Source organism: Phaethon aethereus, assembly GCF_964289735.1.
Source record: "Phaethon aethereus genome assembly, chromosome: 16".
NCBI lineage: Eukaryota > Metazoa > Chordata > Aves > Phaethontiformes > Phaethontidae > Phaethon > Phaethon aethereus.
This window is the reverse complement of record NC_138592.1, coordinates 17,911,966-17,939,473: the sequence shown is the minus strand read 5'-3', so window position 1 is coordinate 17,939,473 and position 27,508 is coordinate 17,911,966. Positions and strand designations below refer to the sequence as shown.

At 51.1% G+C, this 27,508-nt stretch overlaps 2 protein-coding genes across 2 annotated transcripts in view; both read right to left on the bottom strand.

Moving 5' to 3' along the window:
• Positions 1–332: 332 nt before the first annotated feature.
• On the bottom strand, positions 333–2,338 carry SLA2 (Src like adaptor 2; the record flags this gene model as incomplete). The annotated part of the gene is given in 7 exon segments (XM_082007202.1): positions 333–480; positions 566–692; positions 860–1,009; positions 1,435–1,538; positions 1,823–1,909; positions 2,048–2,148; positions 2,150–2,338. Coding segments are annotated over 7 exon segments (906 nt in total).
• A 6,083-nt stretch (positions 2,339–8,421) lies between these two features.
• The window catches only part of NDRG3 (NDRG family member 3), a gene marked incomplete at both ends in the record, with an annotated part of 36,393 nt that continues 17,306 nt past the window's right edge, over positions 8,422–27,508 (bottom strand). Inside the window, 13 exons of the mRNA XM_082007059.1 lie at positions 8,422–8,600; positions 11,041–11,092; positions 11,185–11,220; positions 11,912–11,959; positions 13,368–13,419; positions 15,051–15,116; positions 15,520–15,623; positions 16,792–16,848; positions 17,398–17,484; positions 19,164–19,224; positions 19,555–19,617; positions 20,165–20,285; positions 20,987–21,092. Coding sequence (XP_081863185.1) covers positions 8,422–8,600; positions 11,041–11,092; positions 11,185–11,220; positions 11,912–11,959; positions 13,368–13,419; positions 15,051–15,116; positions 15,520–15,623; positions 16,792–16,848; positions 17,398–17,484; positions 19,164–19,224; positions 19,555–19,617; positions 20,165–20,285; positions 20,987–21,092 — 1,032 coding nt within the window. The remainder of the gene's footprint in view (positions 8,601–11,040; positions 11,093–11,184; positions 11,221–11,911; positions 11,960–13,367; positions 13,420–15,050; positions 15,117–15,519; positions 15,624–16,791; positions 16,849–17,397; positions 17,485–19,163; positions 19,225–19,554; positions 19,618–20,164; positions 20,286–20,986; positions 21,093–27,508) is intronic.

Here is a 27,508-nt window from a genome sequence, read left to right as displayed (position 1 = left end):
CTTTCCCTGTTCTTGTGGGAGCACAGATAGGATGGGGGCCCATTGCAGCCGTGGGGCTGTACAGCCCTGCCTTCTCTGCCCGTGGGTGCTGGGTGATGCTCGGGGTGCTCAAACATCACATCCCAAGGTGCCTGGCTTTGGGGAGGATGGGTCCTCAGGCAGCCCCTTCCTCCAGCATGGGTGCCTGCCTGTCCCCACCTTGGTCTCAGCTGTCCCGTGTCCAGGCCCACGGCTCCCACAGCATCAGCGAGTGATCATGGCTGAAACCAGGTGAATGCTGTAACAAGGGCCAAGCGGCTGCCATGGGGCTGTGGCCAAGTGGAGCCCTGCCCTCAGCTGCTCTTCGCCCCCTTCCCCGCACAGCCCTGCTCAGGGGCGGCCATCTCCGTCAGGAGGAGGTAGGAGCTGATGGCTTCCCGCAGGCCCAGGCTGATGGGAGAGTCCTCTGGCGGGGAGGCAGCCTCCGAGAACAGGAGGGAGCTGTGCGAGGGCGGATGGGGCGGTCAGCGGGCAGCCCGCAGCCCCGAGTGGGGGCAGCCCTGGCCCCTTCCCTGGCTCTCCTTACCTGTTGATCTTGTCCCAGTTGAGTGATGGCATCTTCACGACAGCGGGCATGACAGGCACCGGGGCCACTCTCACCCCTTCCATGGAGCAGGGCTCCCCGAGGGGGCAACACAGCCCCTCTCCGAACTCTGGGCAGGGAGCCGGCAGCGTCAGCTGGGTGCCCCCCACGGGCACCCCAACCCCCGGGAGCACCCAGGCGGGTGAGGACCGGCTGCCACCCTTCCCCCCCTCCCTCCCTGCGGGGCATCCCCCACACACGCAGACTGGGGGTGCCGGGGGGATGGCAGGGCATTACCAGTGTAGTGGTCCACGAGGTCGTGCAGGGTGGGGAAGGTGAGCCGGGGCGAGATGTAGAGCCAGCCGTTCTCCAGGCGGTGGATGCGGTAGTGTGTCACCGAGTCCCAGCTGGCGCGCTCGCCGCAGCGCACCGACAGTGAGTAGCAGCCTGCCAGGACGCGGGGTAAGGGACATGTGGCCAGACTGCCACCAGCAGCCACCCCGCTCAGCCCCACTGCCCTGCGCTCTCCCACACAGGGGCTTTTATTGCCCTGGGGGGCGGCCAACAGCACCCTTCTCGCCACCGGGCTGCGTGCATGGGGCAGGATCTCCTTGCGGGGTCCCCTCAGCACCTCCTCGTGATGGGGGCCCCATTTTGTTACAGAGGCTGAGCCATTTCACTTCTCTGCTTAACCAAAAGCTGCAGGAAGCCTGCTGGTGGTTTTTGCTTTTGAGGCCCCATGGCAGAGGCTCAGCACGAAGCGGGGAGCCAGGAAACTTCTGTGTGAGGATCAGCCCCACTAGGGCCCCACTCGGCACCCCAGTGGGGACAGCTGGGAAGGGGTACAGGAGGCAGGGCCTGAGGGCTCTCACCTTGCCTGGTTTGGCTCTCCCGTATCAGGAAGGACCCACTGCGGTTGCCTGGATGGAGTAGCAGCTCCTCCGCCTTCTGCCGGCTGATGCCCTCGTAGAGCCACCTGCGCGGGCAGTGGGCGCTGGCTGAGCCTCTCACGGCTGCATGGGGACACCCAGCAGCCCAGGGCCTGTCCTGCCCTGGCTGGGCTGGCGGGGACAGCTTGGGGTGCAGCAGTGCATGTCCTGAGGACACCCTGGCACGCCGTGACACCTCCCCATGCCCCTCCAGAGCCCAGGGAGAGAAATGGGGCAGGACATCCTGGCTTGCTGGCCGGGGTTTGGCGTTGGGGTTGCCCAGGCTCTCTGCGCTGAGGCCATGTCCCCTGGGGCCCATCCCAGCATTTACCTGTGCCTGACCTTGGCCACGCAGCTGCTGGGGATGTGGCACTCCTTGCCGGACACCTCAGATGCCACCAGCCACCACTCCCCATCCCTGAGGGGAAGGGGGATGAGCCATCCTGAGGGGCCGAGGCGGCTGCGCACAGGGAGCGGACCCCCAGGTTGGGTGCCACCATCATGGCCCCACAGGCTGCACGCTGGTCGGGAGTGCTCGCTTGGTGCTGGGACTTACTCAGCAAGGATGCGGAGCTGCTCTCCCATCCTCAGGACAGCGGCCGCCCCTGCGCCGCAGGGGAAGTCACAGAGGGCCAGGAAGCTGCTGGAGGCTGTGGGTGAAGGGGCTCAGAGCTCGCCTGGCACCACCCAGCCCCAGCTGGGGTGGGAGGACCGTGCACTGGGGGATGCTGGCCAAGGTGGCAGCTGCCAGGCACTTACCTGCCTGCGTGGGCAGTGGGGGCTGCATGGTGTCAGCAACCGCTGGCGGGATGTTGAGCGGCTTCTCCCGGGTGGGCCGGCTCCCCATCGCTCGGGGTCAGCATGCGCTCCTGGCCCCTGCCCTTGGCCGCTGCTGGCTGGGTGGGAAGGAGAGGCTCAGGCCCGGCACCAGCAGCACTGTGGGCCCCGGGCAGAGGCGTCGGGCCCCCTGTGGAGCCACAAGCCCCATGGCACAGCCGTGTTGCGATGCAGGCTCATGGGTTGCAGTTACCACCCTGTGCCCCAGGACAGGGCATTGTGCAGGGTGATGCCAGTGCAATCGCTCCCAAGAAAGGCAGGGCCAGGGCAGGGCTCTGGGCTGGGTCTCAGCCTGGTGGGCAGCTCCCCAGGGAGCCCTTGGGGGAAACCACTCTCCACTCTGGAGGGTGTCTGGGGACTTGTGGCCACAGCTGGGGCCCTCCCCAGGACAAGGCATCCATATCCCCATGGTGCCCCATGGTGGGCAGCAACTTGCCATGCTCACCCTCTGGGTGCTGCCATCCCGCCCCAGCCCACTGTTCCCTATTCCACACACTCTCCCCAGCCTGAGCCCCCCACAGGCCCACTGCTGCCCTTGTCAGGGGGTGAACCCCACTCACCTGCCTCTCGCTGCTGTTACCATCACGCAGGAGCTGTCAGGGCCAGGCAGACATCAGCTGGGCTCTGCCCCCCTGGGGGCTGCTCCAGCGTGGTGGGTCCTCGGGGCACCCAGGTTGCAGAGGGTCCCTCGGGCGCGGTGAGTCTCCCTCGTGCAAGGCAACCCCTGCCCTCGCAGGACCTGCTTGATTCACCCTCGTCCCTCTGCTCTAGGGCTGGGTGGTTTTGGGTGCTGGAGCCAGGGCTGCTCCCAGCAGTGCTGCTGGTGAGCGGTGCGAGGCACTGGAGCCGGGGCTGTGGGCTGCCGCTGTTTCCTGTGACGTGCGCGCGCACTGGAGCAGGGTTTTCTCTTTTTTGCTCAGACAACAGGTTGCTGAGCTGTGCGCCTCGGGGGACCTCGGTACGGAGCGCAGGGCCCAAGCAAAACCCTGAGGGTATTCAAGGCTCTGTGGTCATTGCATGGGAGTTGGGGGTGGGTAGGAGGGAGGAATGGGCAGCACATGAGAGTGGGAGCAGAGCCAGCTCCACAACTTGGAGGTTCTGGTTGAGGCTGGGCAAGCGCCGTCCCCAGTCAGGACGACCCACAGGGTCCTGGGGTGCCTCCTCGCCACGTGCTGCCCTCGGGACGGTGCGTGGTGCTGGCTGCGGGCCGGTGGCGGGGGTGCTGCACAGCCACGTGCGGGTGCCCCCCCAGTACAGCGCTGCTCCGCGCCCGGCACTGCCAGGCCGGCTGTGCCTGTGCCTGGCTGGGTTGTGTGTGGGAGCAGGCACAGCCCCACCTTCGTCTCCGTCCCATCCTCATCCTCGGTTCCAGCCCTACCCCCATCCTCATTCCAAGCTCCATGCAGCAGCAGCCTCCACCCAGCCGAGTGCCAGCCGGGCGTCGTGGGACACCCATCCCCCCCGACCATCTCCCCAAACGCCTGCGGGTATTACCTCACTTTTCAACGCAAACGCCGCCGGGCTCAGCGGGCAGCCTCTGGCCCCGTCTCCCCCCCGCCCCGAGGAAAGGCCTTGCGATTTGCTCTCGGCGGCGCCTGCGCTGCCCTCCGGGGCGGGGCGCGGCGCCCCAGCCGCGGGGCGGCTGTTCGGCGGCGGCCCGGCCCGGCCGCGCTGCCGCGGCTTAGCGTCCGGCCGCTGTTTATGCTGTGCCCTTGAACGTGTCTGGTCAATCATAAACCACCGTGACGGTGCGAAAGCAGCCGCCCGCGGACCTGCTGTGAGCTCGGGCGCTGCTGGCTTGCAAGGGGCTGGTGATGTTTTGGAGAAGATTCATTCGCTCTCGGAACTGGTGGTGAAGCCCCACTGGGGTCCCCGGGGTTGTGAGGGACAGCCCTTGGTGTGCCGTGCCCGGTCCCAAATGCGGCTCAGCTGCCCCGAGCCCAGCGCTGCCCCGCCCAGCACCTTCATGGGTTAGAGCTGGTGAATAAAATGGGGCCCCCAGTCCCCCTCTGCGACCTGGACGGGGGCTGGGCCAGGGGGCTTTGCCTTAACACATGGGTGGGAATGCAGCACGCAGGGCTGGCGGACACGGCGGACATGTGCTCACGGGTTTCTCCGGCTGCAGGATGCACCTGGGAGCTGCCCTCCCCCAGCCCTTGCTGGGCAGCCCCACGCCATGAGTGGGCAGCGGCGGCAGAACGTGCTGGCTTATGCACCTCGGATCCAACGAGGACGGACACACAAAGCAAGCCCCAGCAACTGGCGCTGCAGGTTGTTTCAGGAATTAAGATCAAATAATGGAGGTTTTTGGGGGAAGGAGCCCCGGACAGCCCCAGTCCTGCTTCCTCTTCAATGCGTGACTGACACCAGTTACACTAGCTTGGCTGTGGCTCCATCTTGAAAACCTCTGAGGATGGACATCTCTCCCCATCCCTCACCCCATGGCTGCTCCACCCTCCTGGCTTAAAAACTAGGAAAATCCCAGTATCAGTTGTGAGCCTCCCAAACCAAAATTTTTCGCTTTTACTCCTTGCACCATCATCTGGCACTGCCAAGAAGAGTTTGGCTCCATCACCTTTCACCAAGGAGCATGTCCAGTTGTGAGTGTGCAGCACGCTCCGGGCTGGGCAGGGGCTGCCTGTCGCCATGGCTGGAGCTGCGGGGCTGAGGTCAGCAGAGCGAAGCTGCCTTCCCGCAAGCACTGCGCTTTTCCGGGGAACATACAGCACCTTCCAGCTTCTGAGCAGCTGCCTGGCAGACAACTCAGCCCATGGCTGTGAGAAGTGCTTTTCTGTCAGTGACCCCAGACAATCCTTCAGCAGAGCTGCGCTGGGGGAGCCCCACCTCGTGCTGCTGAAGAAAAGGACACACGCTTTTACCAACACAAAGATTTGGGAGCTTGTCCCAAGGTTTTGAGCAACTAGGGATCCAGTCCTAATGGTGCGGGACAGCTGGAAAGCGCCGGCTCCACCTGCCTGCCCACCCCAGCCGAGCCGCTCCCCGGGCATGCCAGCATATCCAGGGAGAAACACGACGGTATTTTACAGGGACCGACCCCAACCTCGGTGTAGCCCCTCGAGGTGTGGAAATGCACAGCCGTGTCCCTCCCAGCCCGAGGGTGTCCAGCTCACACCCAGCTTAGTGGGACCAGCACTGGTGTAGTTTGGGATCCCAGCCCAGGGAAGCCTGTCCCAAGCTCCAGCTCTTCTCCCAGATTTGGTTTGCACTGCTCTTGCCACACAAAGAAGCATTTTGTCCTTTATTCGACTCATTTCTCACCTTCTATTTAGCTTTGATTTTTGTATTTTTACTAGGAAAAGTACTTGCTTATGTGAAAACGAGTTTACTTTTTCCAGTTACCTGTGGGGCAATAGAATCTATGACAACCCTCATTACAAATCTTGCCTTGCTTATGCCTATGAACCACCATGGCAACAAAACTCTTTTCTTGATCATCCCCTTTCCAAACTACTAAAATTCTCATCTCTTTACTCTCCTGGGTTCCTTGTCCAAGGGCAGCCTGTAGCTCTGAGCTCTCCTGCTCCACGTCACGGTAAGGAGCACTTGTGAGCTCGCACCAACCCCTGCTGTGGTGTCATTTCCTCTAACTCATTCCAGTGTCATTTCAATAATTGTGTTTGCCTTTCTTTTGGTCCATTGCTGCATTTTCATAAGGGAACGCAAAGAATCCTTTCTCAGTGTAGTCAGTTGGCAGTAAAGCACAGCGCTACATCAGCTCTTCTCTTGCCTACATGGCTTTGCATCCAGCACTTCCAGCCATGAACTTCATGTGGTATCTGGTGGCCTGGTCTCTTTGACAGCCTCCCGCCTTCTATGGACCCAAACTGATATTCTGGTTCATTTAATCACTTTTTGTCACTTCACTACCCACTCATTAACACAGCTGGCCAATTTTTCCCATTTCTCACTTTTCAGTCAGTTTGTGATTAATGAAAACACTTTGTCTCACTTCCAGCAATAACCTCTCCCGCACAGACCTTCCCCAAAACACGAGGCTGAAGGAGTCCACCCCCTTGGGCATGACACTGAGACCAAGACTAATCTGTGACCAACCGTTTAACTCCTCTTCAGTCCCAGCTAGCTTTCTGTGAAAGTATGACAAGAGACCTCTGAAACTTGAAAGCAAAAGCTGGATCTGAAAAGCAGAAGATGAAGAAACGGTTGTTAACGCCTGGCTGCTGCGCGTGGCTCCACCTGCACCTGGCTGCAGCGCAGTGGGCAGACGTGCGAACAGACGTGCTGCCTTCCAAACTGCCCTCTGCCTGTTCGTGTCACGGGCTGTCACAGGCTAGTCTGTCACAGGTTTACTTTGTGTTACACTTGTAAAACACACTGGTGCAGAGCACTGTTCACCAGGGAAGGCAGTTCCTAGCGCTCGCCTTTCTTCGGAGGCAATTCTGGCGGTGTTCCTGTTTTGCAGCAAATCTGTTTGGTTAGTCTCCACCGCTGTCAATGCTCTAAGTTTCTCTTTGCATTTTTGCAGAAGCCAGCTCTGCAGCGCCTTTAGACAGCCTCTTCCAGGGGACGCGGGAGCCCCCGACCACACTGTTCCCACCTCTTGCAAAGAGGTGGGCAGTGCTGCCCCTTCCACGGGAAAGAGTTTGCCTCTTGCGGCAGGAGACACCAAAACTGACAAAACCGGAAGGGGTGTCGGGTCGTGCCAAGAGAAACACCACGAGCATACAGGGTAACAATGAAACTCAGTTATAGCTTTATTTAATAACTGGTACAAAGTCCCTCTCAGGCAGAGCCTCCCAGTCCCATTCCCTACCTGAAATGGAGCAGAACATGAGTGTGACCCTCAGAGGAGCTGGCTCCCAGTGAGTCAGGACTTCTCAACAGCTAAGAAAGGATGTTTTCCTCATCCATTGAGACCTATAGTAGCCTGACCACTCATCCTTTTTCTCCCATTAACAGCTGGCACACAGCAGGCATTTGCCTCCGCCCTCTGTGACCTGGCCAGATGTAAAAAGGCAGCAGAATTGTGAATTCCACAAAGACAATAAATAGTAGCTGCACGGAGGCATTCACTGCTAACACTTCTGACCTGACTCTGACTCACACGAATGTGCGTCTGCTGGGGTCATTTACATTCACTGGTATTTCCTGAGCCTCAGTTAATGCCCTGTGCAGACACCTTGCCTGGGGCTGGCAGCAGCAGGAAGCAGAGCTGGCAGTGCAGGAGATGATTGCTGGATCTCCACCTGGCACAGGGCACTGCTGCCCATTTCACAACCTACTTGATGTTAAAGATTCACCTGTGCCGGAGTAGAACAGTGACTAGGTGTCAACTGCCTCTGGCCCTTCTGCAGAAGAGGCGGAGGCTCAGCAGAGGCAGTCTGGAAGCCAGGGCTGCTGTAGTTTAATCCCTTGTACTCGGTTAATAGTGCACCTCGGTTAGTGTAAGTTTACTTGTTAATTGCTTTGCCCTTTCAGGAGGCTCAGGTAAGAAATCACTCTGCTCTTTCTTAACACACATACAGAGATGAGACCAAGACAGTATTCCTGATCATCTGTTTTCCCCATGGCTGCCTGGCATGCCAAGCGTCCTGGGAACACAAAGACCTTCTGGTCGGTTCTGCACTCCAGGCACAGCTCTGCCAAAGAGCACAGCCTGCTCCAGCACCTGGAGTTCCACATCATCATGGTCTTGCTTTCCTACATCCCACAGATGCCATACCAACTGCACCACAAGGGTCCTTTAGCAGAAGCACAACTAGAAAGCAATTCTAAACCTCACAAAGCCACAGAAATTATATTTAAATGAAGAGGGGAGACAACAGCTGTCATCTGGATTGATATACAGCACAGACAGGAGATGGCGTCAGCATGTACAGTAACATGACTTACTAAGACTGCGGAATGTTAACAAGTTTTAAAGAGGTTCTGATGCCAAAGGCATACAGAAAGGACCAAAGTAATGCCAAGTACAGACTACCAAGGAAGTGGCAGCTCAGATGGGCATGCACAGGTTAGAGAGAACAGTTAATGCCATGTTGGATGAAATGCTAGATTCTGAGTGGGTTCAGTGGGGCGAGTGGAGTTGTCTGAATCCAGAAGAGGGGCTCCTGCCTAACAGGATACTTCCATGGTTTGAGGTGCATCCTGGAGGTCAATTCCTTCTGGGGTTCCAGCACTTCCTTCACCATGATTGCTGGTATGAGACCGGCTGCGGACGCTCTCGCCAGAGCCCACGCTAGAGGAGGAGTGAGTACGGGAGCGCATCAGCCTGGTCATACTAGCTGCTGGCACTGCAAGAAAGAACAAGTGTGGGACTTAGAAAAGGAGGAAGTTCCTAGGGCACGTATCACAGTCACTCAGATATGTGTCACTGGGTAAGCACAAAAAGAGCTGTACCCGCAGGAAGAAAACTCACTCTTCACCACCAAAATTAAGTCTTTGCATGTCTAAAGCAAAATGTTTAAGGCCCAATTTCAAAAGGTCCAAGGTGAGCAAATGCCAGAAGTGTCACTGATCATTTGCAAGTGCAGTCATGGTGAGTGTCTGTGCAAACCAAGGCAGCTGTTGTACAGATGACCTTTTGAAAGTCAGTCTCATCACTCTAGAAAACCACAGAGCTGAAGTCATGCAACAATCAACAAAATACAAATGAAAGGTGAAAACCCACAGCATACACGTTGTACAATGGATCAGCCTAGCCCGCAGCAGGCCAGCAGGACATGCCGAGACAGAGCAATGCACCCGAAGAATCATTCAATTCAGTACACAGACTTGGGCCGAGGCGGATGCACAGTTGAAGGTACCTGACTCAGTGCTTAGGTGGCTGAGCTGCACATAAGGGACTGGAAACAACATGAGACAAGGAAAGGGATGAATACAGGAAAGAGCCAATTAGTTGTGGTGTGTGACTAGCAGCTGCACTGCTCCTGGGATCCCCAGCTACTTTCCCTTCCACTCCCAGCTCACACACTGCACTGAAACACTGAAAGCTCCCACTATTTGTCAAAACAGCTGCTAATGAGCATCTCAGGGAGATGCCGAGCTGACTCAAAAATCCATGCAGATCTCTTCAATGCCTTCGTCTGGAAATTGCAATGTACCTGGTGACCCTACCTCCCCACTGCACACACCACAACTGCTCAACAGAGATGTCATTTTCCTATGGCAGGGAAACTGGGGTATACTCTGTAACTCCAGATATGGAACAGAAATTCATGTCTTTCCTTGAGTTGACAGCATCAGATTCCTGCTACAAGCCTCCTGCAAGGCATTACCTTCCACGTGCAGCGTCAGCAGGTCCAACTGTTTCAGCCACTGTGCAGAAGGCACAAGAGTAGCTGTTGAGGAACTGGCTTGTGCATTTCTAGAAATGGCAAGCTGCTGATTTGCTTCCCTCTTGCTCTCCCCAAGAAAGGAAGCCTTGCTGGTCAAGCTCAGCGATGGCAACACAGTCTTGCCCACCAAAGTTGGGAAAACCATTCTGGGACTACCTACTAATTCTGGAAGCAGAAGAGTACCCCCTGTCCTTCCCCAGTGCTGCGCAACCTATTTGCAAGAGATTTGGCCCCCAAAGTGCTGCTGAAGTCCTTGCTCTGATGACAGCACTTGCTGACTTTACTAACACCAGAACACAAGAGATGTGAACATTGAAATTGCTCTCAGGCTGTGAGGCTGAGGGAGCCTTCTCACATGACACCCTCCTCTGCAGGACCAGGCTCTTCTGGCCAGCCTTGGAAAACACAATTTTCCTACTACATTCATGTCAACTACACATAGCTCTAAGGAAAAGTACAGCTTCTTCTGAGCCCTGACACTCATGAGTCAGTGGCAAAGAACTTCCGGCCTTGTGGAGACCACTGGGAATCTCACAGCTGCCACAGTGGCCATGCTTAATCATTAACCAGCCACATCAACCAACCTCTCCCATAATTCCAGCTTTGAAGGTTCATCATCCACAGAAAGGAATCCCTAGCCCTGGCCCCTGGCTAGGCAAGACAGAGCTGCACCAAGGTGCCTGCAATGGCGACAAGTTGCTTTAGTGCACTGAGAAGCCCTTCTCCTGAAGTCCCCCAGTCTCTGGAGTACCGAGGGCAGGGGAGCTAAACAGCTGTCAGCCTGACGCATTGAGGAGACCATGTCTTCTGCCTCCAAGCACAAGGAGAAAGCCACAGGGCAGGGCATGCACTGGATCAAAGCACAGCTCCCTCTGGGCTCCCCGGGTGTCTCAGAAGTCACCCAGCTCTCTGTTCTGCCATTCTGAGGGTTTCATTCTGAGATACCGCTTACCCCTGGTGAGAGTCTGAAAGAAATAGGTATGTCTGAGGAGAAAGGAAAGACCTCTCATGTACCCACCACAACCGTAAAGCTGTACGGCTAAGTCCTTCCCCTCCGGAGAGGGTATGCATAGAAGATTTCTGAAGATTTACTGTTCTTGGGAGCATGCTTTTCTGGACTGGCACAAAGACGGACTTACAGGTTTTACCAACACCAGCAACCAAAAGGGGTCACCAATGCAGTTGCAGTGTGGATTAAACACATGTCAGGGCACAATATTGGTCGACTAAGTCTTGTTAGCACACTAGTTAATTTTCCAGAGTGGATGGATCTCCTGGCAACCACACTAACTCATGGGTGGGGACACAGATGCCAGTGGGCTCAGATGAACCAGAAAGGCTGAATTCCCTTCACAACCACCCCACTCCAAACCAGAAAATTGTGTTTGCCACTTACTGTAGCCCATTCCCTGCACAAAGTACTTGAAGGCTTCAGTCAGCTTGCCAGGCTGAGGAAACAGAAAGGGTGGCTTTAGTGTGAGCAGAGCAAGGGACTTTGTATAACTCAAATGGCATGGGAGAGTCAGGAGGCATTTCTCACCTGAACCACCTGGGGCAGGCCCCCACAGTCAGCCATCTGCAACAGGAAACAAAAGGGAGGTTGGACCATCCTTCCCACCCCAGGAGGACAACCCCAGCACCATGCCAGCACTGCCCACCCCACTGGAGCTGGTGGCACCAGGCTGCACTGCTACATGAGGCACACTTGTACCATCTTGTCCCTAAAGCCAAAGCAAGGCCTGGTGATACATCTTCTGGAAGCCTGTTGCGGAAGGAACCCAGCACCTTGGAGGCCGCATTACCAAGCAATCTCAGGCCATGCTCTAGACACCCACGAGTAACCCCCCACTGTCCCAGCTCTTCCTGCCACTCTTCCCAAACTTGTCACTTTCCACTTCTATACAGCAGCTGTCCAGCCCACTGTGGGTGGCCATAGGTGAGGATGGGAAGGACTGGTATAAAGCTAGAAAAAGTGATGTTGCTGCTGGCAGAGAGCAGGGTGGAGGCAGGGCACCACTGCTAACTCTCAGCAGGTCTTCCAGCTGGTTGAAAGTAACAGAGAAGTGGCCATAAAGCAGGGATTCAGGAACCCCCTGACAAACTCTTCTCTACCAAGTCTGGCTCCATGCAGGAGAGAACACAGCTCTGAATGACTGTCCAGAAACTTCTTAAAGCTAAATGTAAGGAAGGCAAAAACCTAAGTGGAGCTGGCCTCAGCAAAAATAATGTCTTTGGGCAGGCTGGAATGATTCTGGTGTGGCACTCACCTTCAGAAGGGTAGTTTTGGTTGGGTCAAGACGTGAATTGCATTCAACCTAAAATAAAAGGAGGAAAGAGGGACATGATATCAGACAGAAAACTTGAAGAGTCAGATGTAAAATGCAAGGCAGCTGCACCAGAGGCAACGACTATCTTCATCAACGGGAACTTCTCTGGGGCCAAGAAGGACTGAGGAAGAAAGCAGAGAGCATGTAGGAAGGGAACAAAGAATGAAAGATCCAGGGCAGAAATGCAGGTGTTCCTGTCCAAGGGGACCTTGTGGTGACAGAATGCCACTGTTCTAAGATGTGGCCGTGACTTCAAGGGAAGTCATCCCCTGGTTTTGGGGATGCACCATGAAACCCTGGAGCACCTTCTGGGCTCTGACAGCAAGACTGGGAGGGAAGGAGACTTCTGTGCAGTGCAGCACTCAATCCCCTGGCCAGACCAGGGAGGCCACAGCCTCCTCTCCTCTGAAAGGCTGCTGCAAAAGGAAATAGCTGGGGGCCCTACAGGAAAAGCAACCCCAGCATGGGAGACTATCATGAACTGGGAACCTGGACGGCCAGATAGGCAAGCCAAGATCCAGAAGACCCTATCCCGTCTCCCAGCCACTGTGGCTGGGAAGCAATGAGAATACTCAGGTACAGTATCCCAGCAAAGTCAAAACTTGGAGAATGTCTTGGACTTCCAGACCAAACAGACCGATGAAAAGGCAACAGGCCATGACCGGAAAAAGCCCTAGAGCAGTTCTCCATGCACAGCTCCTAGGTCCAAGCTACTGCTTTAGGAGACTCCTACACTCTTCCATGGTTTCTTAAGACAACTTCTTTTGTTCACAAACCCCTGGTCTCCCTACAAGCACTGTCGGAAGGACAGGAGCAACATCCACCACAACCACACTGCACTGTGCCATGCCCCATGTATCACTGTGCTGGGAGGGAAGTGGGTTATAGATGTCTGCAGAGAACAACAGGAAGGAGATGCTTCTCAATGTTGCCTTCCCTATGACGCAATGGTTTTGCAGAGCTTTATGTGATGCCCCACTACAGGAATTGGAGTCAAACTGCTTATTTTTAAACCCCAGGTAGGCTAAGTACAACAGCAAGAGAACAGTAATTCATGACTTGAACTCCAGGCAGCAGCCTGGCAGAGCTCAGGGAAAGATGTAAGTTCCTGAAAGGGGTCCTCTGCACCTCTTGTCAAGCAAGATGCTTGGGCGTAAGGACTCTTACTCAGATTCTGCCATCGTCACCTCAGAGCTGCCCTCCAGGGCCATTAAGTCTTGCAAGTCTTGGCTCTCCCACTAGTGGCTGACAGGGACTAGAAAAGAGCTTGGGACAAAGAGCCACTTTCTGTGACTAGTTCTGGGCAAGGTGAAAGCACTGCTGAGTGAGGCAGGTTGTCTAAGTAAGTGATTTGTGGGGTTAATGTCATAAGGAGAAAGAGTTCATGTATACGTACCACTGCTTCCACAGCAGGTGAGTTGTCACCAACCACTAGCAAGGCAGGGCACCTGGTCAAAACCCAAAACAGAGATGTTACTCATAGTGCATCTAAGGAACTTCTGAGAAGGGTGAGCTCTGTGAACCAACAGCCTCATGAAACGTTAACAACACTCAGCAAAATCCCTATCTGCCACAACATCATGTCATTTTGTTGCACCAAAACATCCTCCAGGGCTTGCATGCACCCCCATACTGTCCCCTCCAAGCACAGCAACTGCCACTACTGTTGCACACATGTTAAAAGTGTTCCTAGGGCTGGGAGAAACACCATCCCAGGCTGCAAAAGGGATCATGCTCTCTGAAATGAATGTCTGTTAGGAATTTAATAACCACAAGCAACAGAGTTTAATGCTTCTGAGGCTGGCTACTGCTCAGCACTGTATTTTGGTTTGGATTTTAGAAAAAAACACAAAAGATGTTGGGGAATATACTGAAAAATGTCATGATATCAAAGCCCCTGTTGGCAAATCTGTGTCTTCATACCATTTTTATATGTATTGTAATTCTATAAGAACAATTAACAGTCAATGTGTAAAACATAAACAAGAGGTCACTGATGAAGTGGCTGTGAATTTACACTACTTATTTACAGATCAAGGTACGAAAGGGGTGGCTAGAGGCCCCACTTTTGTGTTAACTAGATGACAAAAATTAGACTAGAAAGGCTGTGAGCCACAGATCTCAGAGCCAGTGGAGTACCACCTCTAGGGAGACAGAGGATCTATATTCAAGTCTACTGGCACAGAGATCCATGATTCCACAAGAAGTATTTTAAGGGTCTGCAGATCCCTGCGAGTCACTTGAATGGACAGACAGTGCTCTGTGGCTTACAGCTGTCTGCATGACAGAGCGCAGCGTGATTGGCTTTGCCTGGAGACCAAGCAGGGAAATCCACCTCTTTTAAGTTAGACAATATCTAGAGGGATTGGCTGTGGATGTTTTAACATTCCTGGGACTGGCAGAAGCAGAAGTCCATCCAATTTCCAAGGAGCAAAGAGCAGAGCCTGGGCAGCAGTGTCTAGCCCAGCCCAGGCATCCTGCCTCACCACTGCAACTCAGAGTCTTCATGTGCTCTACACAGAGCTAATTTGCCCCTTTTTGCCTTTTTGCTTGGAATCTGAAAATTTACTTCTACTTCTCCCACCCTGATTATCACTAGCTCTCCAGCTTCTGTCCCTTCTCAGCTGTACCCGGCACAGACTATCCTCTCTCAGATGAATGAGTCACTGCTAAGGTGGGAAAACACCACTGCATTCTCTGCATTCAGAACCCACTGCCATCTCTGGAAGAATTGTGCAGGTAACTTTTTTCAGCAAGGTGAAGGCAGGCAGTCAGTGGCAACAAACAAAACCCCGTCTCTCTAATTTTTTGTGCAAAACAACCAAACTAACAGCTCAGCACATACAGTGACTACTGGGTCACTTACTCCTCTGACCCTGCCTTCTGAAGAATCTTAGTGTGTTCTTAATGAAAGAGCTTCCAGATAGCTCTCTGCCCCATTCTGACAGCACTGCACCACAGCCTGGGACTGTCCCCAGCACTTGGGCTTGTGGGGCTCTTGCTGAGAAGCAGCAACAGCTCTTCTGCTGAAGAGACTGCACAGTAAGTAACTGAGACAGGCTGATTCAGAGCAACTTACTGGAGTGTTTTTGCAGTATTTTCATTGATGCCAAGAACTGGTCTCTCAATTTCCAGGTCTCTACGACTGAAAGACAAAACAGAACAATTCTCCATCAATTCAGCAGAGGAAACTGGTTATTGTGGGAGCATACACAATTCAACCAGGAGTGCTCGTTGCTCCAGCACCCAGGCAACAGGTTATCTCTCCCTGTGTCATGCCATGAGCAGGAGCCTCAGCAGTCACTGCCAGAAATCAGGACTCATGTTCTCACGGCAAGCTTTCTGTGTGCCTAGAGGGAGGATCTACTGAGGTGTGGAAGGGTCATCCAGGCATGAGGGCTGAGCTTGGATCAGGATGATGGCTGAAGACTAGGCTTAGGACAAAGGTTTATATGACATAATATCCAAGAGAATAATACATATGGCAGCAAATCTACTAAGCAGGGAAGCTATGGGAGCAATCTATCAGGCAAAAAGTTATCCTGTACCTGTTGTATGAGGTGAGGAACAGCTGAAGGTTATCTTGGTTAATGTCCTGTGCGATATGAAGCCTGTATGTTTGGATCAAATCTAGATTTGCCTGCAGCTCATCCTGTACAAAAGCAGAAGAATTGAAAAACAGGGAACATCACCTTTCTCACAAGTAAAGAAATGATACTCATGAAAATACTGAAGCATTAAACTGCCTCCATACACATGGTTCCCCTGTGAACAATAACACAGAAGGCAGCAACGCCAGACTGCATTAGTGCCTAGGCTACATTAAGTGTTTCTATGACATGACTGTTATGTGCCATACCTTGGTAACGTGACTACACTTTTACAAATGGCATGCTGCAGTAGGAGTACAAAGGTATCTTGAGACGGGCTAAGTTAGCTCCCAAGCCTCAGTAAGACTTATTACAGATACAAATCACTCTGTTTTAGGAAGGTCTTCCACTTTTGCTTAATGTTAAAGAAGAAAAGCTTTATAGATAAGCCCCAAGACTGAGACCAAAGGAAAATTTAATCCCAACACCAAGTTCTATAAAGAAACTGCGTTCTGATGACAGCTAGAGAGACAGAGAGAAAAGGGAATGCAAGGAAGCAACACATATAATGAAGGGGCCTGAAAGCAGGGAGAGAACAGAATGTGCTCTAAGCAGGAGGAAGCAGTGCTGATGTGTGCTGTTGCAGAAGGGCTTCAGTCAGGGACCGATCTGCTGCACGTCATAGTGTGCATGAGGCACAGACTCTTTCAGTTGCCCAGTAAGCTTGGTGGTTGGGAGCCAGCAAATCCCAAACAGAAGGCCTTGCTGTATCCAAAGTTTTCAGGAGGGGCTGTTTTGCCTCTGCTGAAACTGAAGGGGAAGACGAAGAGCAGAATGCAGCACTTCAACATCTGGATGCATAGAATATCCCACTGTCAACTCCCAGCTGGTATGTGCTCTATCCACAGCCCAAATGTTTCCATGCTGGCTACAGAGAACTGGCTCCCACTTTTTTCTGCAGACAGTTGCCTGGGCACCACAGACAGGAGTTCTAGCACTAGTGTGTGGGATGCTACTTCCTTAACATGTCTGGAGACAGAGTAAATGTGAGGATGCACATGCTCCCTGCAGTGTGCAGAGCCCTGGTGTGAGCCTGCCACACAGAGAAGATAGTACTATCTGTTGAAACCCTTACTTGATGGACCAGAGCTATTTCAGAGCAGGTACATACAGAAGTTATAGCTCCATGTACAGTTGCACAGGCAACATTATCACCTGCTGGATACTTACATGGCCAAAATGATGCGCCAGGACAATATCCACTATATTGGTTGTCCAGCCTGAAAACTGAAGAGTGATCGTGAATGAGGAAGAGGGACAGTAACTGGAAAATGCAGTTTCATTACAAATTTCAAAGCAGCTCCTCAGAGTAAAGAAAACAACAAAGAAACTATTCAAGACATATAAGAAACAAATGCCTGAAGCTTGGGATGGGCGTGCAAGGCTCCAAAGAAGCCTATGCACATACAACACAGCTCTCCAGAAACTTGGAGCCCTGAATAACTACAAGTGGCCAGAACAACAGAATAATTAAAAGATCCATTCAACCTCAGCCAAATGAAGCCTGGAAGCATGAGTACTAAATCAGCAGAAAGCTGAGTGCTCAGCAGCTAAGCAGTTTACCAGGATTTCTCATTCACATATTAACACACCCACCCCTGCTCCTACAGTGGAGGCTGTACTACACCCAGACTGAGAACGCAGCAGGGACAGAAATGAGATCGTACAGTTTTTGCTATAAACTGACAAATTGCTGCACTCTGTCCTTTTTATTCTTACACTACACACTGTTCATTAACCACTGTGGCAAGGAGATGTGCCGGAGGAGAGTCTCACCTTGGATGCTGCCCAGTCAATCCAGCCCTTTGCACATGGATCAACATTAATAAGAACAAGTCCCTCCACTAGGTCGGGGTGGCTCAGCTGTGGGGAGAGAGCACAGGAACACTCAGAAGGATGATTCAGCCCACACCTTGGTCAATGGCAGGCACAGCAGCTGGAAAGCTTCTTGCAAAAGGAAGACAGAGTAAAATGAAGGCTAATTGGGGAGCTCCTTCTGTGCCAGCTGCCAGTGGCCTTTTCAGAGCCTGGCCCAAAGCTGGCTCCCAGCCAGACCTTACTCGATTCCGTTGTTGGCACTGAGGGACTGAGACAGCAGCAGCACAGCCTGAGCTGCAGCCTGAGCAGGCCTCAGCAGTGTCTTCTGGTGACCCACGCATCTGGTGTAGCCACAGGTCCTGCTCAGGTTCCCATGTATTACAGTGCTGTGAGCAGTGACTCTCTCTGCTCCCATCTGGCACCTCCAGGCAGGACCTGGAAAACTCCTCTGTCCGGAGAGCACCTCCTTCCACTCCTCAAGGGAGCAGCATTCACCCGGTGGAGATGTGGCCAAATGGTACATGACTTGTTGCTGAGGCCCCGCAAACACCTGCAGCCTGAGCAGAGGCCTGGGAAGCTCCAGCTGCAGGGGCACCTGGCTCACCCAAGGGCCCCCAGCACACAGACACCCCTTCCCCTGCTCCAGCCTGGCATCCCCAGCACCCTGCAGCTTACCTTGCAGGGTGTGTGTGAGGAGCACGTGCACAAAATACTTTGAGACCTGCTTGCAAACACAAACCCAGCAATCTAACACAACCAGAGAACTTTGAGCTCTATGCTCACTCCAAGGCTGAAATTTTATGGCAGCTCTTCTGCTCCATTGTATAGATTAGCCCTGGTTAAGCAGAAGGAAACAACTTTGTCCTCAGCAGGAAACTGTCTGCAATCCAGGCAGCATGGCCAAGGCTTTCTGGCACTTCACTGAGCTGAGGACAAAGGCTTATTTGCATGATCTCCTCTTTAGCAAGACTGAAAACTACACAAGATACAAAAGGCAAGGAACAGAGCAAACACCAGTGCCTCACACTTGCCCCAGGCTCAACCCTGACAGGAGGAAACGGGAACAACCAGAGAACTTTTTGTAGGAGGGGCAGCTGCATGGTGAAGTGGCTTTAATAAGCAATAATGGCTTAAATCATTGGCAAGTCTCTACACTCAGCATCTTGAAGCAAACTTTACCGAAAATGTCAGACTTCTGGTTTTTGGTGGGTTGTTTTTTTTTTTTTTAACACTCTCTCTGAAAGACTCAGGCAAATTCCTGGGCTGCTAAACTATGTCCACTGATTTCACATGCTTATTAAGCACTCCACTGGAAAGAAATGTAGAAGTAAGTACCAAGATAAAGCTAGCACTCCCTTGTCAAAGTGAAAAAGCACATTCCTCATCAGTGCTGGTTCACAGCACATCACCAAATCAATTGTTTGGTGTCACAAACAGTGGAAACAGCATACAGTCTTTGTGAAGACAAGAGGCTGGATATTCCTATCAGCCAGGATGGGATCTGCTGACTCAGAGACATGACATTACAATCTTTCCATGTCTGGCATAGCTTCAGAGTAACTTTGGCTGCTCCAATTAACCATCTGGATGTGAAGTAGCTCTCGCATGGCTCCCTGCAGGCCTACTGTAATTACTGCTACTTTGCCCGTGCCCCATAAATGGTCTGTTTGGCCAGCGGAAGACCACAGCTCACATAAGTCACAAGGAAATGAAGAGATACTTACTGCACACCTGCTGAGGACATAAGCGCCAGCTCCCAGTCCAATCCCAATGAAGCTTCTCAGGCTGAAATACAGGCATTTCACAATCAGCAAGGCTAACTTAAGCTCACAGCCGAAGCATCCCTAGAGGCAAAGCCTTTCCCCTCTCTGCATCCAGCTGTTCACTTATGGTTCATTTTCAAAACGATCCAGCAATGATGCAGCAGCCATAAATTGTCTTACGTGGCACACAATATTCCCAGCATAAGAACCGGACACGGTTACACAGGTTAGGAGATGCTCAGGCCTTTTGGGACAACTCAGTGAGCATATCAGATGTTGCAAGCAGAGACAGAGGTAGATGCTGGAATGGCTGTATCCAGCTGGCTCACCCCGTTTCCTTTCAGAGACTTACTTCAGGTGCGTCAGAACAGCGGGCAGCATTTCAGCCAGTTCATCCATACTGGGATACTGGTACCTGAAAAGCAAGAGAAACTGAAATCAAAGCACCTCCAAATACAGCTCAACACAGTTCTACCCAAGGTAGGAGAGACAAGGAACATCTGACAGGCATGCGCATTAGGTGATTATTTTACAATGGTATAAACGGCTGTATATACAATGGCTGTATATTACAATGGCTGTATATTCCAGCCAACTGCATGGATCCCATCCCTCAGAGTAAGACTAACACAGAGCTGTGGGTTTTTGGGCAGAATTCTGTGGGAGGATGGACAGACACAGCAAGGAATGTCAGCTAGACTGCAGTGTGCTGGGCTGATGCTCAAGTCAGAAAGCTGGTACCAGTACTCACCACTAGCAATGGCTTTACCCATGCCTCAGTAATAGCAGGGTTCCTTGAATGTCCCTTGGGAAGCCTTCTCATCTTCCCATTTCCTCTGCTCCTGAAAGCTGCCTCCCACTATACTCAGCCTGGCAGTCCCAGTTGGCTTAAACTGGGTGCTCAGTCCAGACTGCAGTCCAGACCACATCTGAATCAACAAAGGTCTCTGCAGAGCTCTTACCCAGATGGGAATGGGGGAGCTCCTTCCTGCTGGCCTGGTGCATCCACGTGGCACACAGCAAAATGCTGAGTGATCTCTTGCATGTCTTCAAAGTTAAAGAATGCGTTAAAACAGGATTTGTCTACAGCAACAAAAAAGAAGAAATTAGACATTTCCTGAAGTTTTATTGTGATCCACCCTCCAAACAGCATGGCACACCCCTGCATGAGCCCAACCCCCCTGCCGTGTCTGCAGGGCAGTGGATGCTGGGTGACGCATGCTGCTGTGCCCCCCGACTGCAACGCAGCAGCGAGTCCAAGCAAAGTAACTGCCACGACTGGAGGGCAGGCAGACAAATGACACCCCAGCATGCATGCCCAGGAAAATAGTGCCTTGCAGCACTCAGGTACTCACAGTACACACTGAGGAGCACCTGTGTGAACATAACAGTATATATTGGGTGGGAAGACACGTGGAAAGAGCAACTGAGCTCTGAGTGTAAACAAACATTACACTACTTCTGCAGCCTTGTAGAAGGGACTTGCTCACCTGCCCAGCACCCAGGAAACAGATGGCAGCTCTACCGCACAGCACAAGTCAGCTGGAGGACTACAGGTGCTGGTGGTGGACCTACTTCCACCTTTCTGCCTTGGTCCTACCTTTCAAAGGCTGTTGGAATGGACAGGGGCATGCCACATGCTCTCTCTCCTGCAGACCTTTATCTTTTTACCCTGGAATGACCTGTCCCATCTCAGCTCCAGGCCAGTTCCACTGATCCCCACACTCAAAAGCAAATACCGTGAACAACCACTTTTTCAGCGTCCTGGGAATGCAAGGGCTTACGGTTGAGGCCAATGTCATGGTATGTGAGGATGACAGGTCTGTTCCCCTTGGGTGTGCCCCGCATGGTGACATGGACCATTCCGAAAGCTGTCTCAATGTCATGTTCCTGCAGAGAGAGAAGGAGGAGCCTCAGTGTTGCATGTGCTGCCTGTGCTACAGGGAACCCTAACTGAGGGCCAGCAGCAAGGGCCTCATCCACATTTTAACATTGCTCTCCTATCCACAGCTAGTAGCTCAATACAGCTCTTGCAATCTGCAGCCCTGTCAAATCTCCATCTCCAACCACTGCCAAAAGCAAGCTGCTTTTTTACAGGTGCGTGAAGGGTTTGGGGCTGTGTCTTCCTGTGACCAAGGTCTCATTTCAATAGCCTTTAGTGACATTTTAGTGCACCATAGCAGAAGCTGGGTGTCATGTGTCCATCTGCCTCTAGGGGTTCATGGCATCACAAATGCAGCTCCACTCCCACAGCCAAGCCCTGGCTCCCTAGCTGGAATCCTTCTTCCTCCAACCCACCAGCCCATGAGTCTCATTTCAGTGTACCTCCAAAGCACACCCCTGGGAACGTCCTGTCTATGGGCAAGCTGATGCGAGGTGAGACACAGCAATGTCCGAGAGGCTGGCAGCAGCCCAGCCCCTGGGGACCAGAGTGTTTTGCCAACAGCATGACAACACACAGCAGGCAGATGACTGGGACAGCAAAGAGGCCCAAGCTCTGCAGATCCAATCCCTGGCTGCCTGGGAGGTTGTACCCATCCACAGGGGACTGGCTGGCAGCTTTTCCTTTCAAGAGCATTAAAGACGAAAGATACCACACGTACCTGTTCTCCCAGGCTGCCTGTCTACTGCAGCTCCACCTTGGCCATTTGGCCAAGAGCCCATCAGATCTTGACCACACTGCTGCATTAATATTCACTGACCTGCCACCCCAGGGAAGGCTGAGCACTGTGCCTTAACCAAACACCTCTTTTCCTTGCTACCAGGTTTGGTAATGTGACAATAAATCACCCCTTGGCTCCTCCAGCAGCTGGCACAGTTACAGGAGGTTATTCTGGTTTCCAGCTGGGTATCAGTGGAACAGTTTCATGACCTGTTTCATGATTATGTGCCAGCAAAACTATGTGCCTTTCCCCAAGCAAAGTATTGAGGGCTTTTTGCACTGCACCTTGCATGAGAGAGCAAGAGGACCATCAGGCCTCTGGGTACCTCTCCAATAGCTGTCCAGTGCAGAAACAGAAGCCACAACCTCACAATGATGAACACAAAAGTGCCCACAAAGTTGTGTGAGTTTAGCTAAAATAGCTGCAAACACATTTAGACAAACACTGATCTGGGCTAGCTACAGACTTTGGAAAAGCTGTGGAGATGGCAGTAAGGCTGGGTACACAACGTCATCTGTAAGTCCTTTCTCTCATCTACGTAAATCAAAAGAGAGACATGCTCTGACTTACAGACACTGTAAAAAGCACCAATTATTTTCTTGATATTAAAAAAATACCTGCTTAGGGAATGGCCTCATGCTTCAGCCTGAAGACAGGATATTACAACCTCAAAAATATGTTTTATTAGTTTACACAAAGTGTGTAAAATTTTTTTTAAACGTAATTTGTAATAACCTGAAAGTGATTAGACCAAATACAGGACAGGTGAGAGTACCTTCTTGCAGCACATCAGACATTCACCTCACCCCTCCTTTCTGGGCAACCCCAAGGGCTGGCTGTGGGCCAGACTGACTTAGTTCTTGCAGTGAAAGATCCTCCTTCCCCCAGCTGTACTTCTTTTTGGGGGCCCCAAAGCCCCTCCCCTTCCCCCAGAAGCATGGCAGCAGCAGCAAGCTGCCACAGCCCAATCACCCAAGGTAGCCTGAAGCCTTCTCCAGCTTGGCTTTGAAGGATAAAAAGACACCTCTGCCCTCATCCTCAGAAAGGGGTTGGGTTTCACTTGCGCACAGCTGTTGTACTGTGGACGTGGAGAAGCTGGAGTTACCTACAAAGCAGCAGTGACCTGCCTGCACTAAAGGCAGGCAAGAGAATAAGTAAGGCAGGTGAGGTTATCCAGCCTGATGCTCACCTGGCTGCCTGTTCCTTAGGAGGGGGCTGTGGGCCAAGGCATCCTGCGCAGCTAGGAAATGACCAGTCCACATGCGCAGAGCAAGCCTCGGTCCACCTAGCAGGACCGCCTGCCCTGCTGCAGCAGGGGGTCAAGGGTGCACAAGGAAGCCCAGGGTGCAGCCTTTGTCTCCTGAGTCTCCAGAAAACCTCCAGGCAGGTTCTGCCCCTTGCCCATCTTCTCTGCTAAGCTGGCCAAAGTCCTGTTTTGTGCTTCAGCGGGACATGTTGGTGCAGCCACAGCAGTGGCCCTCATTTTAGCGTTCTCCAAATTCGCAAGTGTTAACGAGTCCATATTCACCAACTCAACCTCCTATCAAATTGACTCCTCGCATTTATAACACTGGTCCCTACATAATTAAAAACATAGGGCAACAGCAATGTTATTCAACCTGCCATGGTCTCTCAAATGAGTGGAACTGTCAATGCAGGTTAGTATCTCTGCAACTAAACCTACCCGCTCACCATTCCTGAACACATCTTATACAGGATGGTTAGCATGGTTGCATGGATGAACCCTCACCTCTCCAAAATGATCAAGAAGAGATGTGACCGGTATCTTAGGAACAAGACTGGGAGTACTGAATAACATAGACGCCGAAGCCCTAATGAACAAATTAATTGCAGCTACTGAAGATCTAAACAAATTAGAACACCCACTAAAATAATCTTTATTGGCTTTGGGAGCAAGTCAATGGCTCTTACAAAACATTCTACCTCATTGGGAACACATAGAAGAAAATTATCATCAATTATAAATGCCATTGGAGCAACACAAGGCAACCTCATTTTCCTTGAGTTGTATCCAAGCACAATTATGGATACAGTCTACAGTAGCAGCTATTATTAGAGAAGGAGAAGGAGGAACCTTACCCACTGGAATTTGAAAGATAATCTGGGATAACGCAAATTTGCATTAACCAAATTTGAAAAGGAATTTCAATCCTGATGGCATCTAGGTAATTTTACTTATGACTCCACCAACAGTAAAGCCACAGCTTTTGTTCTGACAATGCACAATGCTTTCGTATACACCATATACCCAATCATTGCGCTGGGATTAAATCACCACAGAACCGTACTCTATCCGTTAGGACAGAGAATATGGGCCCAACAAAACCGAAACAAATGGCAAACTGTCGATGTTGATGCATGTGTGGTACGGGAACAACAGAGATTTATCTGTGAAAGTAATATCAACAAGGCTTAAGACAATTGTTTTGATACTGAGCAAAATGTTTGTCACTTTAAAGTACACCCCAATGAAACCCCTGAAACTGTGCTAGTACCAAACTTATGGGATATGATTTTAATTATTCAGCTCCTATCACATCTTATCAATTGTTACAATCTAATTATACATTGAGTCAAGATTTATTGCCTAACCCCATCAGAATGAATTTTACATTGGTGAAGAAACTACTACAACACAATGACCTATGTCAACTGCTAGAATGCATCTGAAACAATGGACACAAAACTCTAATCACTGATGCGAAAGAGATACACCATGTCATGGAAAGAATGAAGAAAGATGGCGAACATCACTGGTGGGACACTCTATTTGGATGGTCTCTAACTGCAATGCGAACCCTGAACCGGATACTACATCCCATTGTGATTCAATCAGCTCCTGTTATACTGTGTTCATTGTCAAACATTATTCTATACATCAAAACTTGGCACTTGGCACATTATGCTATTACAAGAACCTCCTCGTGTATATAATGTTCTTTAATACCTAACATAAAAGTTTCCCTCAAATTACAACTGGAATATAACATTGCTCTGTTTACAGGCACAGAGGCAAGAAGCGACCACATGGTCACTCTGTGAGAAAGAGATGGATTGACTTTAGTCATGAGGTGGATTGTGGGGGTGCATTTCTTCCCCCCGCCTTTGCACCTGGAAGTCTTGATAAGCCTTGGCCTTTGAGCAGAGAGTTTGGCAGTTGAGGGCCCCTTAACTGTGCCAAGCACTCCTGCATAGCTAAGGCAGAGACTGGTACTGACCATCTCAGGACTATCAGTTGCGGGAGTAACTAAACCTTCTCTGACAGCCCCAGAACATATTTTGTCTAATTGTGAGTTGGACAGATCAGTACCAGTGTCACTGGAATTTTGAGAATTCTAGCAATTACCAGCAAATGATTTGTGGCAAGGATGAAAATTTACTGATGCCTAATGTCAATCACCTCCCGACCCTATAAACAGCGGTTCTCAGTGAAACCCTTTGAGCTCTCCTGGACCACAGCGGGCTGGGACCAGCATCTCCTTCTGAACGCGATGCTTCTCAGAACTTGCGAACTCTCAAGTTGGCAAAAGCCAGGGGACCATCGCTGAAGACTGACAATGAGACCCGGGCTGAATCCCCACCCTCACCCATTGAGAAGTGCAAAGACATTTGATGTGAGTCTTTCACTGAACTCAAGGGGAATTTTTAACAGGTACACCTTTGTGTATTTATGTATTTCTTTATAGGTCTCTATGTCTCTATCTGTGTGTGTGTGTGTAAGTAGAGAATCTTACTAAATTTTAACTAAGTTATTGTGTTATTAGGATTTATTAGAAAGTGTTAGTGAATTTTAAATTGTTACTAGTTCCACATTAAATTGCTGCCATTCTAAAGTTATGCAAAACACAAAAATCTTATGTTAAATCATAACAGCAAGATCCCTGCACTTAATTCCTTTAGTCATAAACAGTTGATCAAGCCTGGGACTAGGAGTGGATTCAGCTGCACCTAGACTCCTCTCTGAGAAGTTGGTTTGAAAGCAAGGGAGCCCCCTCTGAACCTCATGAGTCAGTGGGAAGGGAGGGTCTCCCTCATCTTTCCCTAATCCATATACAAATCAGACCAGTCTGATTCTGACTTGATATCCCTGACCCTATGTAAATAATTTTCCCCGATTCATATACAAATCATTCCAACCCAATTCCAATTGGATTTCTATCTGTAATGCTTTTCCATAAGTAACAGAGGGGTCCTTGCCATGGAATTCTGTTAAGTCATGTTTTTTTACAGATTTATATTAAAATCATTTGCTTTCCAATATCCTTGATGGCGATTCTTTAAGCAGCCTAAACCACTCATTCACGACAAAGGCCAAGGGTTAAACTGGCAGTGCACATGGCTGAAACAGCGAAGTGCAGCAAACTCAGGGAAGAGCCCAGTGAGTGCCAAAGCAGCTGGAGCTTGCAATGCCCACGGGACTGCACTTCCCTACACAGCTGAGCTAACCAAGTGGCTGACTGTCATTAAAAGCCAGCTCTGGCAGTGTTGGTCTCTTCCATAAGCAGCTTTAACTCACTGACCTGGCAGGAAACTATCCAGCTGCCATTTACTTTTTTTTAATCTTACTTTGTTAGATTTCTGCCAGGTCAGTGAGTTAAGAAGCTCACAGAGAGGCCTGGCAAACGCTGGTTCTGGATCAGAGGCTGGAGGGGAGCCCATGGGGTGGTAGAAGAAATAACCCTGCGCTGAGCAGGAGGCTGGTTGAACTGACTCATGTCTCATGACATTGCACCTCCAGAGGACTAGGGAGGGTGTTATAAGCAGCAGCAAAAGGTCAACCGTCAAACAGAAGCACAAAACCCAAACTGAGCCAACAGTGAGAAAAGCACAGAAAACAAAAGAGCTGATTATATTAAAAAAAGTCAGCAATACAGTGTCTTTTCTGGAATTACATTAAAACTTACTGCTAAGTTCACACGTGCTTCTGCCAGGTAGAATATTGGATAAGGTGCTAGAAACAGAAACACTCACCCCTCTTCAGAGCTTTTATTCAAAGCACCTTAGTGTGCTTGCTTCATATTGCAACACCCTGCATTTTTGTTTTCTGAAGTTCAGTTGGGTCTTGGCCCTCTAGTAGGGAAGGAAAAGAGTTTTCTTGAGCTAAAAACCAATCCTTGCTCTCCCACTTTGACTTTGCAGACTGTATAAACTGCAATTTGGGGAAATGAGATAGTTTGTAGAGAAGGAGGTTTTCATGTCACCCACCAGCCCAATCTGAAGGGTACTCACCTCACTACTCCTTCAATCACATTAGTGATTCAAATACAGGGAATTTCCACTGAAGATGGAAGCAACCTGATAAATCCCATTTTTAACAAATCTCAGTGAGCAGCACTTTAAAAAATTTAAAAGGCTAAATCTGCAAACGTTTTACTCTGCCCTGTACAGTGGCAAAGCCTTAGGCTGGCAGTGCTTAAGGTTATTTCTTTTTTCTCTTGCTAGTTCCCAGGCAAGGTGGAAATCTTCCTCCTGGGAAGCAGCTTCCCTCCTCTGCTTCCTCTGGTTAAAGCCTTTTACTTTTTAAGGCTTTTCCAAGCTCTACAAAGCAAGCAGCAGACACTGCATTCGAGATAAGGGTTTCTACATTCACTTTTAGCTACACATTGCAACATCGTGCTGATG